Source organism: Dipodomys spectabilis, unplaced genomic scaffold, assembly GCF_019054845.1.
Source record: "Dipodomys spectabilis isolate Male_0828 unplaced genomic scaffold, ASM1905484v1 ptg000026l, whole genome shotgun sequence".
Lineage (NCBI taxonomy): Eukaryota > Metazoa > Chordata > Mammalia > Rodentia > Heteromyidae > Dipodomys > Dipodomys spectabilis.
Window position 1 is genome coordinate 2,918,648 of NW_024870703.1, and position 19,230 is coordinate 2,937,877.

General features: G+C 36.3%; 1 protein-coding gene across 19 annotated transcripts in view; it reads left to right on the plus strand.

Moving 5' to 3' along the window:
• Positions 1-19,230, plus strand: part of Nrxn1 (neurexin 1) — a 1,031,461-nt gene that overhangs the window by 995,978 nt on the left and 16,253 nt on the right. For 10 of the 19 annotated variants that reach the window (XM_042675422.1, XM_042675430.1, XM_042675427.1 and 7 more), the window contains one exon: positions 8,683-8,770. In XM_042675422.1, coding sequence (XP_042531356.1) covers positions 8,683-8,770 — 88 coding nt within the window. The remainder of the gene's footprint in view (positions 1-8,682; positions 8,771-19,230) is intronic. The other 9 variants (XM_042675423.1, XM_042675428.1, XM_042675444.1 and 6 more) reach the window with 1 other exon arrangement.

Genomic DNA, 19,230 nt, shown 5'->3' on the forward strand with positions numbered 1-19,230 from the left:
GTACTTCTTAGGCCAGGAATGTTTTCGCAGAGGAAACCAGACAGGATTTTATAACACAAAATTTAGTACCATGAGCAGTTCCAAATTTCTGTGATTTTGAATGATAGAATAGTGACCACTGAAAGAACTTCTCTACTTCCATCCTCCATTTCACAGGTGGACCTGAGATATGACAGTGCGTTGGCTTTGGTTAGAATCAGACCATACTGGTTCTTTCTTCACTATATGAGATACTCTCCTCTTGAGATAGCTATACTGGTAGTGGAGATCATATAAATAAAATAGGAAAGACCAAGAAAAAGAAAGAAGTTAAATTGCTTAAAAAGTTAAACAATTGCTTAAAAATTAATAGTGGCAGAAAAAGTTAACATAGCCTTGCTTCTTCTTGCTTAACAAATCATTATCTTCTTCCAATTTTTTGTATAATTCTGTCACTCAGAAGCATCTAGAAACTTTTTATGAATGGATAAATACATTAATAAATGGGCAAATGTATGGAAGAATCAATGGAACGCAATTGTATAATTACATGTTTCCTTTCATATTTTCTTGGTCAGAATGATGACTGATGATAGATTTCAGACAAACCCACAATTATATTTTGAAAGAAAACATCATATAGGCAAACTGTCCTTGGAATTTAATTAAAATGCAAGACCATGGAAGAAAGCATGGGGATTTGGGAAATGGCTTACAGGAAAAAAAAAAAAGATGGAGAAAAAATGAGAGTCAGCTGTTCTTTCTCAGTCCTCTCTATAAAGTAGGCTTTATCTAGTGCTTACATGAAGGCAGGAATACTTCGTAAGAGCAGGCAGACCAACGTATTGCAAGACATTTTTAGCTCCGTCTTCCTTGTAACCTTCAGTCATTCTCTCTTTCTGTAAAAGATAATGTCACTCTTTCTATTTCTCTACCATGAATTTTCAGCAGTGGAATATAATGTGGAAACCAGTTATAAGATTTTGTTGTCACTTCCAGAGATGTTACAAGGCAGATAAAAAAAAAATCTCTGGAAAAAGTCGGACCTTTTCTGCCTCAAACTCTTAGGAGTTATACTCTTGGAGAATAAACCTCAGGTGTTCACGTGCATTGTGAGACTTAATTAGCTATAAATGAATATAAATGAATAATGTTATAAATGAATAATCATGGTACATATACTTTGTCACGAAGAGATTTGTAGTGAGCCAAGAATAGATGACCATCAAGAATAATTGTTTTTAATGTAATAGCCATAGCAAATTCAAGTGTCCTGTATTTTCCTTTGTGTTTTCTAGTTACCTCATATCCTTTTCTAAAAATATTTGTTTAGTCTTATTAAGTAATTATACAAAGGGGTTTCGATTCCAGAAGTCAGGTTATAAGTACAATGCATTTTAACTGAATGTTACCCTTTCCTTCCTTCACTCCCAACTTTCCTCCATCCCTACACTCAAGTTATAGAGTTCAAATTTTACATAGCATATTTAGACAAATAATCACAAAGGTCTGCTTCAGAACAGAGAAAATACTTGACTGCCGGACTACAACATGATTCTATGTCTGAACATTTTTTTCATGGAACCATGAAAACCTGAATCTAGAGATCATGCTAGTTGTTTGGCACTTTGCAATCAAGAAGTCTGCTTTGGCCTCATTGAGGTTTTTCAGTTCAGCCCATGTGACTAATTGGTCCATTCCATCCCAGGGGTTAGACTAAAAATTCCTACTGACACAGCTAAGAGCCAGGATTTACATTTGTAACTATCTGTTGGCATTTATTTAATTTGGAGATGGCAAAATCATGTCAGAAAATGCTTTATTCAAAGCCAGAACAAGCCGAATGTGAGTATATTTGATTATTCCCATAGTGTAGTGTCTTTTGTAGTAAGTGAAATCCTCTACTTGCAGTATTATATCCCCGTATATATTCTAATTATTTAGACAATAGGAGAACTGATTCTTCTGATGCCTTCCTGAAACTTCCAATCTTTTGACTGTTCCTCCTTGCATTGCCTAGATTACTAAGTGGAAATTCAGTATGTGCATTGGGACTATAAGTATTTTAAATAACTATGTGTTGCCCTGTTTTAAACATAGTCTCCATTTTTTTGATTAATTGAAGATTTGCTAACTTGCATACTTAGGCATTACATAGGCAGAAATCCGTTTTTTTCTTTCTCTTATTAATTTCTTAAAACGATTTTTATTTTTTGTGCAACATTATCCCCTCATGTCTGTTTTCCAACTGTCAGGGTAACCAGTATCAAATAAACATAAAAGTGAAGGTCAGGCTACATACAGAAAGCATGTGATCTCTTTTCCATGGTAGAGTTTTTCTACTCAACCTTATTTAAAAATAATTTTAAGCCTTATTGTCAATGTCATTGTTATAGTTACATAAGTAAGGTAGTGAGTACATTTCTTGTTGAACTTGTTACTTATTACCCCACCCTCATTTGTGTCCTTCTTCAACCCCATTTTAACTGCTGAGAAATCACTGCATACATTTTTAAGCAGCTAAAAAAACTTTCAAGAAAATTGAATGGCTTTCAAGTTTGCCTTTTTCTCAAGAAGACATCTGAATGATGGTCACTTTTTGTAATATTCTTGAGCACTGATTGATAAAGAGTATTAAAGAAATGTGAAAGCTGGTTGCTTTCCGGGATAGTTAAGCTTTGTACTAAATATTTATGAATGCCCATGTTCACATGTTCAAATGGGGTAAATCCACATAAAAATAAGTTGACTTTTTTTTTTTTTTTAGCAAACTCTTAGCTATAATAGTCAGAATAGCTCTACCACCATTGTTTGTTTGGGGTAAATATTGTTGAATACAAAATTAAGAAACAGATACAAGACCATTGTTACATTTCAAGAAATGTAAGCTATTGTAATTAACTTATATTAATTAGTGATTTATTTATCATCTTTAAAGTACAGTGGGAACAAAATTTATTGGAAGTAGGAACCAAAATTTATATCTTTATATATAGTGAATATATTTTTATTCCCCTTTCCAAAAAATAATATCTATTACTGAGATGCTTAATTCTTGTTTACTAATTGTTCCTTGATATATTGGTTATTCATGTGCTGGAACTAAAATTTGTCCTTTAAACATTGAAACTCATTTTAAAAAATTGTTAAATAGGGAGCAATGAGACTGACATTTTTATATAATGTCTGCTACTTGAGAAAAACAACAAGAACCAAAAATTGATTGAAACAATGGAAACTACCCCAATACCTATACAGCATCTAAATTCCTTTTGCCCTTTTACTCAATATAGTAGTATATATATGTGAGTGTGAATGTGAGTGTGAGTGTGTGCTAATAGTGTTTGAACTAAGGCTGTGTTCCTCCTCAACAGGTGTTACACTACATGAGCCATGCTCCAGACCACTTTTGTCCACATCATAGGATTATTGATTAGTTAAAATACTGATTTGGTCAAGGAATTCATAGCTCATGCTTATAATCATACATATTCTGGAAACTGAGATCTGGGGAAGCCAGCCCAGGCAGGAAAGTCTGTGAGACTTTTGACTTGAATCAACCACTAGAAAGCCAGAAGTGGAGCTATAGCTCAAGTAAAAAAGCACCAACATAGAGGGAAAACTTAAGAGACAGAACCAAGCCTTGAGTTTAACCCCTAACACATATGTATACACACACACACACACACACACACACACACACACACACACACACCAAATTTATTTAGATTTAGATTTAAGTTTATCAAGTTCATTATTCTTTGGGAATTCTATATTTTACAATTGGGCTATTTTTTGTTTGTTTTCTTTTTCGTCTTGATGACAACTGTGGCTTCTTCTCTCTCTTAGAAATTTTTTGTTCCATAGGTGGATGGACTGAACTTGTCTTGGAGAATGTGTGACTCTGCCTTTGTTATATGTGTTTCCAAGGAACCTAACCTAATGATAAATCTTTTCTGAAGTAAATTAATCTGGAGAAACTATTAGATTTCATTATGGAGACCAGGTCTTCATAGACAAAAGCATTACCAACAAGTCTCCCTCAGTTAACCAAATAGAACATTCTTGTTTTTGCACTACATATGTGATCACGATTACTTGAGATGATAGGTATATTTTACTTTGTATTTGGATATATCAGAAGATAGAGTGTAGCTGTTCAGAAACAAAAGTTAAGACTTGTTTTGTACAAATAAAACTCATAGTGGGTATCTTATAGCATAGTTGGAATTTTCTCTTTTCCTCTCAAAGTACCTTTTTTTCCTGTTTGAGGTTATTATTATCATTATCATTATCTTTATCATTATTGACTTTTGTCTATTTTTTTGTTTGGTAGTGGTTTTCTATTTGACTGTTTTGTTTCATTTCATTCTTCTAGTAATGGTCTTTATTGGAATGTACCAGTGACCAGCATAACTGTTTTTTCATGAGAAATAAACTGTAGGTATGGGTATGTGGTTCTTAGTAATGATATTAAATACTAGATTTATTCATCTTTCGTTATATATTTTTAACCATGTAGATTTATAGTTGGGCTGTCTTTGAAAGTGAGAAGCAAATATAGAGTAAATTAATGACAGAATCAATTCTAAGTCTACTTGCAAGAAAGAAAGGAACAGACACATCAGTATTTCTGGAGTTCCTAAACCATCAAGTAGTCTTCCCCTAACATCATTGAATATTAAGTAAATTGATCTGACCTTTGTACATACAGTAAAGAGTTCTTTCTCCCCAACCTGATTACACTTTCTACAATTACCACCTGTTAGTGCATACATGCAGAGAATGATGGATCAAGTTGTGGAGCTTTTATTTCTTAGTCTTTCCAAGTCATTGTTTTCCTAAAGATAGAGCGAGTTGAGGTCAGTAGACATTTTAAACAGGAACAGATGTGTGCCATGTGCATTCATCCACCCCTTTCCATGCGGGAAGATCAGCCTGATGCTTTGACCTGTGAGTGGCTAAAGACACAATTAGAGACACTTTTATAAATGGACTGTTATGTAAAGCTAATGCTTTGGCTTGATCACTATTCTGTCTCTTACAGCAGGTTGCCACTTTTCTGAAAAAGGTTGTGAACATCCAGGAGAAGTATACTAAAGAATAGAATTGATTAATGTGACATATTTGAGGGGTTTTTTTTCCTACCATTCTCTCCCCAGTAAGTCATAGAGAGACAGCTTCAAACACGGTGAATTAAATTTAAATTACACAGTCTTGGCTAGAAGATTGTTCAGTTAATTCCCCTTCCAAAATGAAATTTGATTTTCCCCCTTATAGTTGAACCACTTTCTGATTTTTCATACTGTGATGATTTTCTGCCAAGGTGTCCATGGATTTGAGATCTTTTATTCACAAGACTAGACTGGTTTCTAATTTTTGTAGGAAAATAATAAATGAAAATGAAGAATACATACGCATATTTATTACAACAGGAAAAGTATAATAAAAACTAAAATGCAGCTTTACAAGAATGTTGTATTAGTATAAGGATTTTTTTTACTAAAAGAATGTTATACAAGATTTTATACTGTAATATTTTTTGTTCTTTTATTTATTATGAGATAAAATATTGAGGACATTACATTGTTTGTGGTGAAATTATTCCAAAAGAAAATAGCTTGAAAGGCAAATTTGACTGGAATCATCTGAATAAGTGGATCTGTATTAAACAGTAGCTACTAAGTCACAGATTGGCAGCCCATGAGTTTAATTTAAGAAATGACCCTCTGTATTTATATTTAATGTTTGCCTAAGTCACAAGTTGAACCCACACTATCAGAGATGGTGAGTGCATGCAAAAAGGATCACAATAGCTACTATATATGTAAAAACACTAACATGGGCTCTTGGGTTAAACATAATTTTTATGCAGAACTTTCCATTTTTAAGATATACAACTGTATTATTTATAATCAGCGCAAAACAATTCCAAGTGATGCTACTTTCATGAAATATCAAAAACCATGTTGAGTACATGAATGTTTTTGATGAACAGTTAAAAGTTGTTTTTTCTAGATTCTTTTTCTGGAATGATTTAATCCTTAAAACAACAGACCTTTTAAACCCTCCATTTCTTTTTTTTTTCAGGTAAGAAAAGTAAAGCATAGAACAGGTTTAAAATTATCTTAATTTTGGCACAATTGACGTTTTAGAGAAAAATTTTTTTTTTTGCTAATAGAGATTGGTGTGCATTTTAGATCATTTACCAATATTGCCGGTCCCTATTTACTAAATTACATCCCCACCTAGAGCTTAAAATACCTCTGGACTTGACAAAAATATTTCTTTGGGTAGAGGAAAGAAAATGAAACAGAATCCCTGTTTAGACAGGAACAACTGGCTTGCAATATTTAATCAGAATATATATATATATATATGTATATATATATATAATATAGAGAGAGAGAGTATGACAACAGTAACACTTTGTTAATTATATGTATTTAAAATTCTTCAAGAAAAAAAATTAAGGGATGGGAAGGGGAAACAAAGAGGAGGCAACAATGCTTCATAGGAAATGTACTTGTTATTTTGCCCATGTAATTGTAACTCCTCTGTACGGTATTTTCACAATAAAAAAAAGAACGAAAGAAAAAAATTAAACGTTCTCTTGCAACTTATTCGAATTCACTACCTAATTTAATTTTGATTAATTCAAAAATGTTTCCATTCGGGCTGAGGATAGAAGCAGCTTTGCAGTTATGTTGGCCCTAGAATAAAGTTGATTACTGGAACAATTGCCCTGCCAATCCACATAATCCAATGGCTTGTTATTGTCATGGCAATTTGGATGTTATCCTGCAAGGTAAACTAGTACCAAGAGAAGGATGGATATTTCCTTTTAGAGAGTTAGGTGCATGACTACCTAACATTTGCTGATCGTTTTCACCATTAGCCATTATATTCCCAGGAATCAATAGTTTGAACTTCTACATATACAACATAACAGCAACAAAAGCAATGAATCCCCAAATCTTCCTAGAAGAACTAAAAGCAACATAATACAAACCTGTCTCAAAATGCTCCTTATTGGCTTGTATTTATTTCACGTTACATTGTGAAGCAATAACATCTGTATTCTTTTCTTGTTAAAAAGTTTTAGCAAGGATTTATTTTAGTATAACAGGGTAAAATAGAAATAGAAAAACAAAGAAATATTTTCTGTTCCCCACACAGGAAATGGGAGTTAAATAATTTAGATTCTGTATTCTTTAAAGATCCTTCACTTGAAAGATTGTTAAACCTAATATGTGCAACTTTTCATTCCTCTAGGTCTTAGAATATTAGAATTTGCTTTTTATAAAAATGTATACTTTAATCCCTGACATTATATTAGGCACTTCTTTAATACATGCAAGTCACATCCTATTTCTGCTTTTACTGTATTATTTGAATTCCATTTTTTTTTTTTTTAATGCCTGTACTGGGGCTTGAACTCAAGGCCTGGGCACTATCCCTCAACATTTTTTGCTCAAGGCTGGTGCTCTACCATTTGAGGCACAGCTCCTCTTCTGGCTTTTTGGTGGTTAGTTGGAGATAAGAATCTCGTGGATTTTTCTTTCCCAGGCTGGCTTCAAACCAACTGTCATATCTCAACCTCCTCAGTAGACAGAATTACAGGCCTGAGCTACCAGCACCCTGCTTAGCACCACTTTTAAATGAAGAGTCATCCAATTTTGCTACTGAATATCCTCTCACCAACCCAAATCTTAACATGTAGCAGAGGGAATGAGATATTTTTTCTTCTTGTACCCCAGTCTTTGTCTGTTCTATTCTAGCATCAGCCAAATCTGATATAAACCTCCACACCATCCACACAAACACCATGCTGACTTTACTGCTGCTTGTAAGAGGCAGCGATAAAACAACCTTTGATGCTTGTCAGTGTGTTGATTATGTGACTAACTGCTTGGATTTATGCAACTGCTTTTCATTAAAGTGCGTGTTATTTCTGGGGCTGTAAATGCAATGAAGCAACTGGATGCTATTGCCTGTCCCACATCATACTTCTCATTTTTTATGAAACTTAAATGATGGAGAGGACGAGAGAGAAACAATACCCACTCTCTGAATATAGTAAAAATGAAATTTGAGCATAAAAGCTCAACTGAAAAGTACCTTCAATAGATTATATTTGCTGCCCTTTTCTTAAAAAATCTTCACATCTGTGAAATCTAATTCTCTGCTTAATCTGTGTTTCCTAATAATGCCAACGTACATTTCAAAGATTTATCAAACTCTACCTGGTCATGAATATAAGAGGTGATGGTACTTCTGGTTTCACGAAGCCAAGCACAAGTACTACATAAAACTCACTGATGCACACATTGTAGCCCTCCAGGGCTGTCATAAATTTCAAATCATCCATTTCCACCAGGTTGTTTTAAACAGCTGTAAGCTGCTGGGTGCCACTTCTCTCTGCAATTGAATGGATGGATGTCGACACGTTGGCTACCACCAACCAGCTCTATATTCTCTTGTGAAATAAGCTGTGATCAAGTTTTCACCTATCTGCGGATATTTCCATGGGGGAGGAAGGATTAAGATAGGTGGCTGAAGTTTTGTGTCTTTTGAAAGGGAAATGATTGGATTTGGTTTCTGAGACTCTGAGATAACTCTGCAATTCCGGTGTCCAATGAAAAAGGTAAAAGGAATCTTAGAATCCTTGAGATTAATCTACTGACTCTGATTCCTTTGCAGACCACAGATGACATCCTGGTGGCCTCCGCAGAGTGTCCTAGCGACGATGAGGACATTGACCCCTGTGAGCCGAGCTCAGGTGGGTTAGGTTAGTCGAATTTTTTTTTCTTACTTCCTTGGCTTTACTGTTGCATGATACATTTTTTAGAAGAGCCTGCCTTCGCATGTAGAAAGATACAGTGGTGCATTGAGAGAGAAGGGCCTTTGCTTCTCATGTGGATGATTCTTTTCCCCTTGTTTTAAGAAAAAGTGTGTTTTTTAAAAAATAATACCACCAAGAATATATATTTCAAGAAAGCAATTGGTGACAGCGTACTGAGTGCTACCTTAATACTTACTTTCCATTCATTCATGACATAATTTTCCATACAACAGTATTATGGGCTTTCCTTGGGGTTGCTGAGTAAAATTGTCAGGCTAAATAAAAACAAAAATTACTGTGCACTGTGCAAAATTATTTGACCTTTCTACGGACAAAAAGTCCCCAACATTCACTTTGCCAGCAAATTATCTTAAGTGATATATTTCCAAATTGTGGAAACAAGTTTGTTATGGCTGAAATGAAACAAACAGCTGGTTAGACCTTGAGAGATTAATGGAGAAAGTTTGGTGACTTGCCTTGTTTCTGTCAAATTCAAGCTGATTGTCTTTACTGATAGATGATGCATAATTTCTTCTCCTCTTTATGATGTTTGCATCCCTTCTCATGTGACTGACAGGTAAATACTGTTTCCATACAAAAGGTTTGAGCCACTCAATGGAGACTGAGGACTCTAAAAATAAATGAATCACAGTCTGGATTTGATTCCAGATATTAAGAATACCAAGAATTAGAGTCCTTTCCGTTTCTTTTGTGAAGTGCTTAAGATCATTTCCTTACTTGTGATAACAAAATGACTGTCGTAGATATGGACCCAGCACGATCCGCTAGCTCATGGTTTTCATGAACATTACCAAGAAGCTTGGGAGAACTACTTGCCACCACAGAATAATTTGCATTCTTGGTAATCTTGGTATTTTTTACATAAACTTATTCATTCTGATACTCAAAAAGAAAATAATCCTGGAGGCCCAGCCTCCATTTTCTCTTATTGAATCTTTCTACTTCATTCAACATGGCTACTAGATTCAAGCACTTAGGAGCAGCTGCTGTGTAAAGTGGGGAGCAGAAGCTCTCAGTCAGCACCAGTGGGGTGGGATAGGTATGACTGGCTGTATATCTACCTCCTTCCTAGACTCCAGCCCATAGACAGAACCCTCAGCTCCCCAAACATCAGTCGTGGTTAATTCTTACATCTCTGATGAGCAGATATTAATGTCTCCTGCCTCATTGATCTCTACAGTCAGTTCTTCTTGGTTATATAGACAGATCGGGTCCTTGGCCATCTCGTAACACCATCCTGTGACCCTTGGCCAAGATGCTATGCATTTGTTTTTCTTGGTATTCTTACTATTCTGTATGCCACTTAAAAAAATGGGGAGGCATTGCTTTTTCTGTCATGATATTTCTTTCATTTCTCTGCCTTTTCCCACCCTCAGTTTCCCTCCCCCCCCCATCACTCCTATATTCATAGGCCTAACTCCAATCTTTCTGGCATTAATCCTTCACACCGGGATATTCTTCTGTCTCATTTTCTCTGACATCTGCTATTTTGTTGTGTTTCATCTTCTCTGACATCCTACCTTAAGAATTATTTCAAAATACAAGTCTAGAGAATGTGTGTGTAGATTATATATCTATCTCTCTCTATATATTTATATTTATATATATGTGTGTGTGTAGTTGAGTTTGCTTGCATAAATAGTGTGCTTTTGAAGATGGTCTTTGTCAGCAGTTTATATGCTACACAAACAGTAATGAGACTGTAATTACAGATCTTTCTGGTTTTCCTCTGGCCTGCACTCCACTTTGCTGGCTCAATCTAGGCTATCATTGTCTTTACGCAGAGACCTTACTAAATAGCTAGTACTCCAATACTACTTAAACTGTCGCTTTTTCATTTCTCTTAAGCTAAATGAGTCAATTATTCCATCCTTGTTTATAGGAATCCATCATTTTTTTCGAAATTGACTAGATCAGAGTCCCTGACTTTCTCTGTGGAAACTGGACCTAAGAAGCAGGATGATGGAGTGGAAGGAAAAGACATGAAGGAAAGGAGAAAAATAAGGAGATCGTTTCTTCCTTCAGTGTTTTACCTCTTACTCTTTAGTTTTGAAGCCATCAATTCCTGTTGAAATTTCAAATTTTGCCATAAGCTGGTCTTCTCACCTTACACCTTATCCCTTCTCCTTAGTCTTGAAAGTATATTACCATTGTTAGGAAACGGAGTGGTGAGGGTACTAGAATAAAGAAAGAGCAAACAACGAACTCAACAAAGCAGATCAAGTTTAATGAAGAGTTGAAGAGTTAATGGAGGTGCTATGATGTCCCAAGGAAAGTCATGAGACAGGAGGCATGGCATGCTGGGGGCTGGGATGGAGGGACTTGAGTAGTATCCTGGGTGAAGGTGGCTGGGAGTATAAAGGTTTCCAGGCCGGCTTTGCAAGATTTTGGTTCTGGCCTGAAGTAATTTAGGCAGGCTTGGTTCTACAAGCCTGTTATGCAAATCCATAGAGCAGATCTTGATTCAGCTAGGTGTGGGCCACTTCAAGAAATTCAAGTGTCTGTTACCTGGAGAGGTGGGAGAGTGGACTTTCACATTTTTGAGATTGCAGATTCCCATCCACCACAGTGAGATTCTCTTTTCCCATTGCATCTTGCCTGTGAAATCTCTGTCTCCTTTGGCTTTTCTGTCTACCTCCCCATGATTTTCTCCATTCCCTTCTTACTGCCGCCTGGCTACAAAATACTTAGTTATATGATATTTATTTCTATTCTTCCAATTATTATTTAAGAAGAGGGATATTTTCTTTTATCTTGCTTGAATCTGAATGTCCGTTCCACTGTAAGATCCCTCTCTTAAGGCCTTTGTTCACAAATGCACTCATTTTCCAGCATCTCTTTGCTACTTTTCTATTTGTTGAAAACAACATCTACATGCATAAAATAATTTCATCAGTAATTACCATTGCTGATTTTTGGAGGTCTTGGGTACTGTGAGATAGATATTGACAAAAATAATTTTTGATAAAAGATCGAGTTTTGGAAAAGTGACTTTTTAGAAGACTGTGATACACTGAAGTATGTTTTCAGAAATGAACATTTTTGTCTTCTCTGAACATACTTTAAAAAATTCTCTAAGCAAGTGAAAATAGTTATTTCCAATGAGTGAAGTATCTTTTTTTAAGTTCATTGCCCTAATCTTCTGGATATTTCACTCTCCCTGGGGATTTACACATGAAAGTTTTCTCTTCACTCAGACCTAACTCCAACTTCAAAAATAGCATTTCCAATGCAAATGTACCATGCTCTCTCTTTATTCCTAAGGCTGCTAATGAAACAAACAAGTACAAAAAAAATCCTAGCCTCTTCTTGAACACCAATAAATTACACCTTTTATCAAGTGTTCCATAAGTTCAAATTACAGTATGGTTCCACTTAGAACTCTTAATGAAGAGGAGAGTTTTTTAGTTATCAATTCTATTATTGTTCGAATATTATTGAGCCCTAATGTAAAACCACTTCTGTGCCAAGCCCAGAGAGCAAAAATGGAATTTATGCCTGGAATTTTCTTCTATCAAGGGGGTATTCTACCCTAGATCCCATTGTAGTTACATTTTTTATTTTTTTTTCTTTTCTGTTTTTTTACCTTGGGCAGTAAAATATCACTTAATTTTTTAAGAGTGCTGCAAGAATTAAAATTAACATATTCAAGGTACTTACTATAATACCTGGCATAAAGTACAGCATAAATGACAGTTTTTCTTTTCCCTAGTTCAGTTACATAAAAATAATATTCTAGTTATTTTTTCCCCCTTTATATAATGCTGTTGCTTTTCCTGGCTGAAAATTGAATGCGTAACTGATGAAAATACTCAGGCCTCCTGATGGGAAGTAGACAGAACTGGACCTGTAGAAACTCGAGCAGGCACGACCCCCTGAGTGACAGCATATGGAACTTGGCTATACTTGCTTCCAGCTACCCTGTCCTGCATGATGATCCCTGAATGGGAAGGCCACATTGGTACAAACAAGGCTTAGAATACAAAAAAGGAGACCATGCAATTCAGGCATGTGCCTGAACCCCAAATATGATGTCATATACAAAAGAGCAGCAGTCACTGGTCCTTACATCACAAACCACCATTATCCTAAGATGCCTGGCTTACGCTGCTAAACACATGACAGAAGGATGACCTTTTCCTTACAGTTTCTCAGAAAAACAAAAACAAACAAACAAAAAAACAAAGCTTGCTCTTGCTCCTTCTGTGGTTGTTCCTCAGCCAAGCTACATGATTGCCAAAATGAATGTTTTAATATATAAAAGCAGGCTGAAGATCATACTTGCTTATAAGTTGTGTTCATTGTTCCTTGTTAATTACCATGCATATTATACACATACACGCATATTTTTGCCACCTCTCTTTTTTATTCACATCAATGGTCTTGCTATGTCATCCAGCTTGACCTCCGTGCTGGAATTATGATCCTGTGCCACCACAGCTGCCTTAGTTTGGTTCTATTTCTGTATAAAACCTTTTCTCAAGCCTCATAGGAGTGTTTAGAAAAAGTAATTTTTATGTGGAGATCAAGAACCTCAAATGAAAATAATGAATTTCTCAGCCTGGGAGCCTCCCAATGATTATCTCCAATTTGCTATTTATTACCAAAAGAAAAGATTGAGCTTCCTATGTCTAGGGGCTCCCCCTTAGGTTTCAAATTCTCTTGACATTTGGGAAGTGGGTAGCTTATAGAAGAGTATGCCAATTTCCAATCAATTACATCTTTGGCTTAAATGAGAACATTGGAAGCTCTACTAAATAATAGACTATCTGATTCATCCCAAGAAAAGAGTTAGGATCATTCCATTTTTGGTGGCATCCTTTACATGTTAGCTAAGCCAGTGGAGATTGGAGATGTGGTGATTAGTAAAGCCCCTCAAAGTGAAACCGGGGTTTTTAGACACAAAGCCTGAACTCCAGGAGTTCCACATATCAGATCCACGCTCTTCTGTCTGCTAAATAAAGAGACATGGTGAAGGACACAGAAGGGAGACTCATTACATGGCACGGACATGCCATGGGAAAACTGCTGCTCAGACCAGCTTCATCCATCTTTCAAGGTACAGACATGAGCTTTAGGTTTTATTATGCAAAGAACTGTGAAGCAGGGGGTGAGAGGTAAGCATAATTATTAAACTTCCCCAGTCCTAGGAGTGACCTAGTTCATCCTTATCTCGGTGTGTACTGGGGGTGAGGATGGGGGAGGGGTCGTTCCGGAGAAGTTACCACTTCATCTCTTAAGGCGAGCAGGAACAAGCTCTCACTGTTGTCTGGCAGGTGGTCCAGCCTGAGATTTTTGTCTCTTTTCTTCCTTTGGGATAGTTTTCTTTTTGCCACAAGATAGAAAGAAGAAGATATTGCATTTTCATGTGTGAGGGGATTCTTGCCTGGTGTGACAAGATGCTTGGGGGTAAATCCTGTCCTTGCAGGAATCCAAGGTGATTGCAAAGGGTCTTCAGGGTCTTCAGGGGAGGTTGGCTCAGACGAGAAGACAAAGTTCTGAAGTAGGGGCTGGGTACTCAGCCTTCATAATGTTTTTAGTTAACTTGTGGATTCAGCAAAAGCAACTTTTCAACACCTTTTACATAGGATGCGTGTTAATAGCACATCAGTTACATCTCATTGATCTGGGTTCGAATTTTAGAGGTAATGAGAGATAGGAATAATCCCTTGTATTCAGTAAAGCCTTACTCTGTGTTCATTGTTGTTCTTAGTGCTTATAAACATTATTCCACTTCATTGTTTTACAAACCTTAAGTATTTCCCTAGCTGATGAGATTCAGAGAGGCTAAATTATTCATGTAATAAGAAAGAGCTGCTAGTTAGTATTACCCCCCACCTACCCCCAGTTTAGAAAAGATGGGTCCTTGGTTTCTTGGACTGCAGAAGATTGTTTCTCTCAACTTTGAGCATTTCAAAAATATAGGACTAATTTCAAGATGTTCACTGAAATAATTCCATGTTATAAATTTAATGGCAAAATTTCCATCACATGTATTACTATTAATTACAGTAAATATGCTACAATTACCATGCAATATTAAGTGGTTTTTCCAGTGTGCTATTTCAAGAAAAGATCAAAGGATTTCTATTGAACTGATCTCGTTAACCACATTAGGAATAAAGATACATATCTTGAACAAGGTGCATCTTTTCATTAAATAAGTAATCTCAGCCATTTAAAGGAATATATCACTTACTAGATCGTATTTTTAGAGCCTGATTAGATGATAATTATGTCCTGCATTTAAATTTGGATTATTTATTATGTAATTATTCAAAAGTGAGTCTAATTAGCCCATAATAGCCCACACATTGCTGTTTAAATGGACAACTTTGAGCAACCGCCAGAAAAAAACAAAAACAAAAAACCACTAATGAGTGTTCCATTTTCAGGAATATTAGGGCATCTCTTGAGTACCAGGCTACTCATCACCAAGATCTCAGCTCCTCATTTAGGATGAGTGGCTGGATGCTGCATGACTGGAGTCTGGGCCAGGCTGCATGCTTTGTCTATCAGGACATAACATTTAGGAACTGCTGATTCCTCCTGTTACACAAGAATTCGATGGCAAGATAGAGAATCTACATTCTGACAAGTTAAATTGGGAGTCTGTATTACAAAGCTGCTGACACATGCCCCCCCCCGCAAAAGAAAAACCCCTTGCAGCCTCCAATGTATTTAATACTGTTAGGAAACTGAGCCACAGGGATAGTAAAGAAAGAGCAGGAAAACAATTATCAACAGAGAAGATTAAAACTCTAATGGAGAGGTGAAGAGGGGCACCTTGGTGATCTGAGGAGAATCAGGAGACTTGAGGCAGAGTGCAATGGCAGTAGAGGTAGAGGGGCCTACATAGAGTCACGGTAGGGGGCAGGCTCACAGGGAACTCGAGAGTTCGAAGGGTCTCAGGAGTTCATGGTACAGGTCTGGCAGATCCAAGTCCCTATTGTCTAAATCCCTGCCCCTGCTTCTAGATCATCCACCAAGACGCCAAGATGGCACCTGTTAGACCCAGGATCCATATTTCACTCCCATTATAAAACATTTAATTCTCTAGCATACTAAAGTAAAAGTAAATGGATGTGAAGATATCATTCTTAATTTTTAAGAACAGTTCTTGAGATGCTGAATATTGAATCCTGACTGTCTCTCATATTAGGCAATTATCCTACTACTAAGCTGAGCTACACCTCTCCCACACCTCATTTACTTTTCTTAATTTTCTAAGGAAAATGATGCCAAAGTTGTTTCACTGTGTACAGGAAAGGGTTTATAAAGTTTCCATCTAAATGTAGGGACTCTTCAAATAGGGTCCTTGATTTCAATCACAGAATAAGAATCTCTGGATAAATCATATGGTAAGAAAATTTGGCAGTGCTTTCTGGAGTGAGTAAATAAGCAGGCAAACAGACAAAAAAACAGACAGATAAGCAAAAAGGAGAAGACACACTCTAACAGAGTATGGGTGCTCTTTGGCTGCCAGGAGTATTTATATGGTAAAGACAGGGGATCTGACTTAAAGATAGGAAAAGATTAGTTATCTTTGCTCTTAATTACTCTTGGTGTTATTATATTTTCTAAGATCCTGGCATTTTTTTATTGTCCATTCTGGTTGTTTACAGTTTGGGTCTACCCTTTAGTTACTTTGAGGGGCATTTCTCTCAGGAAAGATTACATCTTGCCAAACAAATGTTAATTTTTGAAGTGAGAAATGCATCTCTCAGGAAGAAATGCATCCTGTACTTCTATGTTTCTAAACACCATGTTTCTGAGTTGCCTTCACTAGGCCTCATTTTCCCCCAATTTATCCCACCTCATTTTCCCCTGAACTGACTTTGGTCCCTTAGTCTTAAGGGAAGTAGATAAATAAATGTCTCCTATATTTTCTGTAAGCTTAAGTTTTTCAATTCCTAGCAGCCATTTACCAGGCCTCATTTTTAATCCGTCTATCCTGCCTCAGTTGGACAGATAAGGAAGATACATTTGCTGTGTGGGATTTTTGTTTATTTTGTTTTGACCTACCCATCCCCATGCAATATTTTTTATTTAACTTGTTTGAATATTTAGTGACATTTAATTTTTTTAGAAACAATATAATGGGATGAATGGAATGAATATATTTTGGTTACACTTTAGTAATGCTCTTAATAGCACTGTATAAATACTGTGATAAGCAACAGGAGGAGAGTTATCAGATAGGCCTTGGACTTTGATTCCAATAGAAGTACTTTCCTGGTCTTAGAAAAGTTATTTATTATTTTTGAAATTCAAGTAACCAGTGTGTAAAGTGGAAAAAGCTCATATGAATGAAATGGAGAAAAGATGAGTCATATACAGTATTGAGCAGAGTACTTGACATATACTCAGGACTTAAGAAATAATTGTAATGAATCCTTAAACAAGTGGAGCTGCTGTAGCTGGCAGCATTTTTTAGTACTAGTACTTACTTTATTTTCCTGGGTGGGAAGGTTCATTTTGGGCTGACAGAATTAATTGAAGTGAAAAGGAGTACAATCCTTTGTCTATTAGAATGATTGAGCAGTCTTAAAATGTCTTAACTAGCATATGATTGGCTAGTTGTCTAATAATTAGCAAATAACTAAGCTTGCTGAGTTTGATTAAGCATTTACTTGAAAGTCTATAAAAAATAGTTGTCTGCTAATACAACATCCTCCTACTCTTAAGTAACAGAAAATCTTGTTCAGTAATGAGTACGGAATACATTTTTAAGCAGCCTACATTTGTTTAGCCCTAGAGCACTAATAATCTGTTTCACATGACATATTTATTAGAAAAATGCTAAAATACCATAAAAGACTTTCTAAAATGTGACAATCATCCTGTTGTGTTTGGAAGGAGACAATGTGAAGTATTTTCATGCTCTGAAATATTCACCAACCTGAAAGGAGAAATGCAATGTAGGTTCAGACAAATACAGGGGAAGTCTATCTCTTATGAAAACCTGGAATCCAAGAAGAATGAATCCACATTCCCTGTAATTTGTGTCAAGTCCTTGTTTTGACAATAAAATTGGTTTCCTGTGGAGTTTTCTTGGTACCTTACTAATTACATTTTCTCAGATGCTATCAGGTGTAAGCCAGAGTATTCTGAATTCCACTCCACAGGGCATGGCAGGCCTCAGGGAAGAGTTAGTATGTTCCCTTGGTGTTGTGTCATGTGCTGCAAGGAGCAACGAATGTTACATTTGGCTTTGCTTTCCAGGTTTCATTACAGCACAGTGACTTGCTGATGAGGTCATTGTCATCATTAATAGATCCCCCATCCAAAGACTACTTATAAAGTCTGGTACTTGTGATGACACAAGAAAGACAAAGATCCTTTCTTAATTTTCCAGCTAAAAGAAATGATAGGTTAACAAGGCTGGTACAACCAGAGACCATCAATTACATTTAAAATATGTCACTGAGTCCTGTGTTTTCTTTCAGGATGCAAATCTAAATGTTGCCACATCTCTGATCATTGTAAAATCTTTCATTTCATTGAGTAGACATGGGAAGCCAGGCTATCTACATTCAAATACAAGTTCAGGAGCTTGCTGTGGAGCCAGAGGCATGTTATTGTCCCTAGTGTATTTGACTGTTAAACACTCATGGCATTGTTGTACTGATAAAAATGAGACAGTGTCAGAAGAGCACAGGTGTAGGCTGTGACATGGAACTGATATAAATTAGTTTTTCTATTCATAGCACTAACAAAGTAAGGCATGAGCTATGTAATAATGGAGATGAATCTACTTCTCCAACCAAGAAGGAAATGCTAGTAGTTGGCACGTTAGCATCAAGAAGATTTTGAAAAGGGTTTCTAAATTCTGTCTCCATTCAACTTTTCTTAGGAATAACTGTGAACCTGATAGGACAAGATCGATGCTTCATCTCAATGCATTTTGTTTGTTACAGTGGGAGCGGGGCACATAAGATCTGCTATTCTTATTTTGGGATGTAGAAAAGTTTCAGACTTTTGGGGACAGGCAACGATAAGCTTTCCTTTTTGTTCTTATAGTTCCCCTTGATATTCCTCCTCACACAGTCAGGAATGCTCTGGGCAGCAGGACCTCCTGGGCATCCCCATCCCCATCCCACCTGCCCCCAGGATGAATGTCTTGTCTTCCATATTTCCTAATTCTAGTCTTGGCAAGCTTCCCTCTCATGGGCTCAGAGGGGAAGCTGTCTAATCTTTCACCTTAGCTATTGCACTTTCACCAAAAAGAATCTCATCTTTTCCCAACAAAAGAAAATTGAGACAGGAGTAGCTTCCTGACAGGAATATAAAGATGATCAGCCAAAGTGAATAGACACAGTTCTAAATCAAGGAAGCTGCACCTTGACTCATTACCCAGAATGCCTAGAGCTCCACTGGATTCT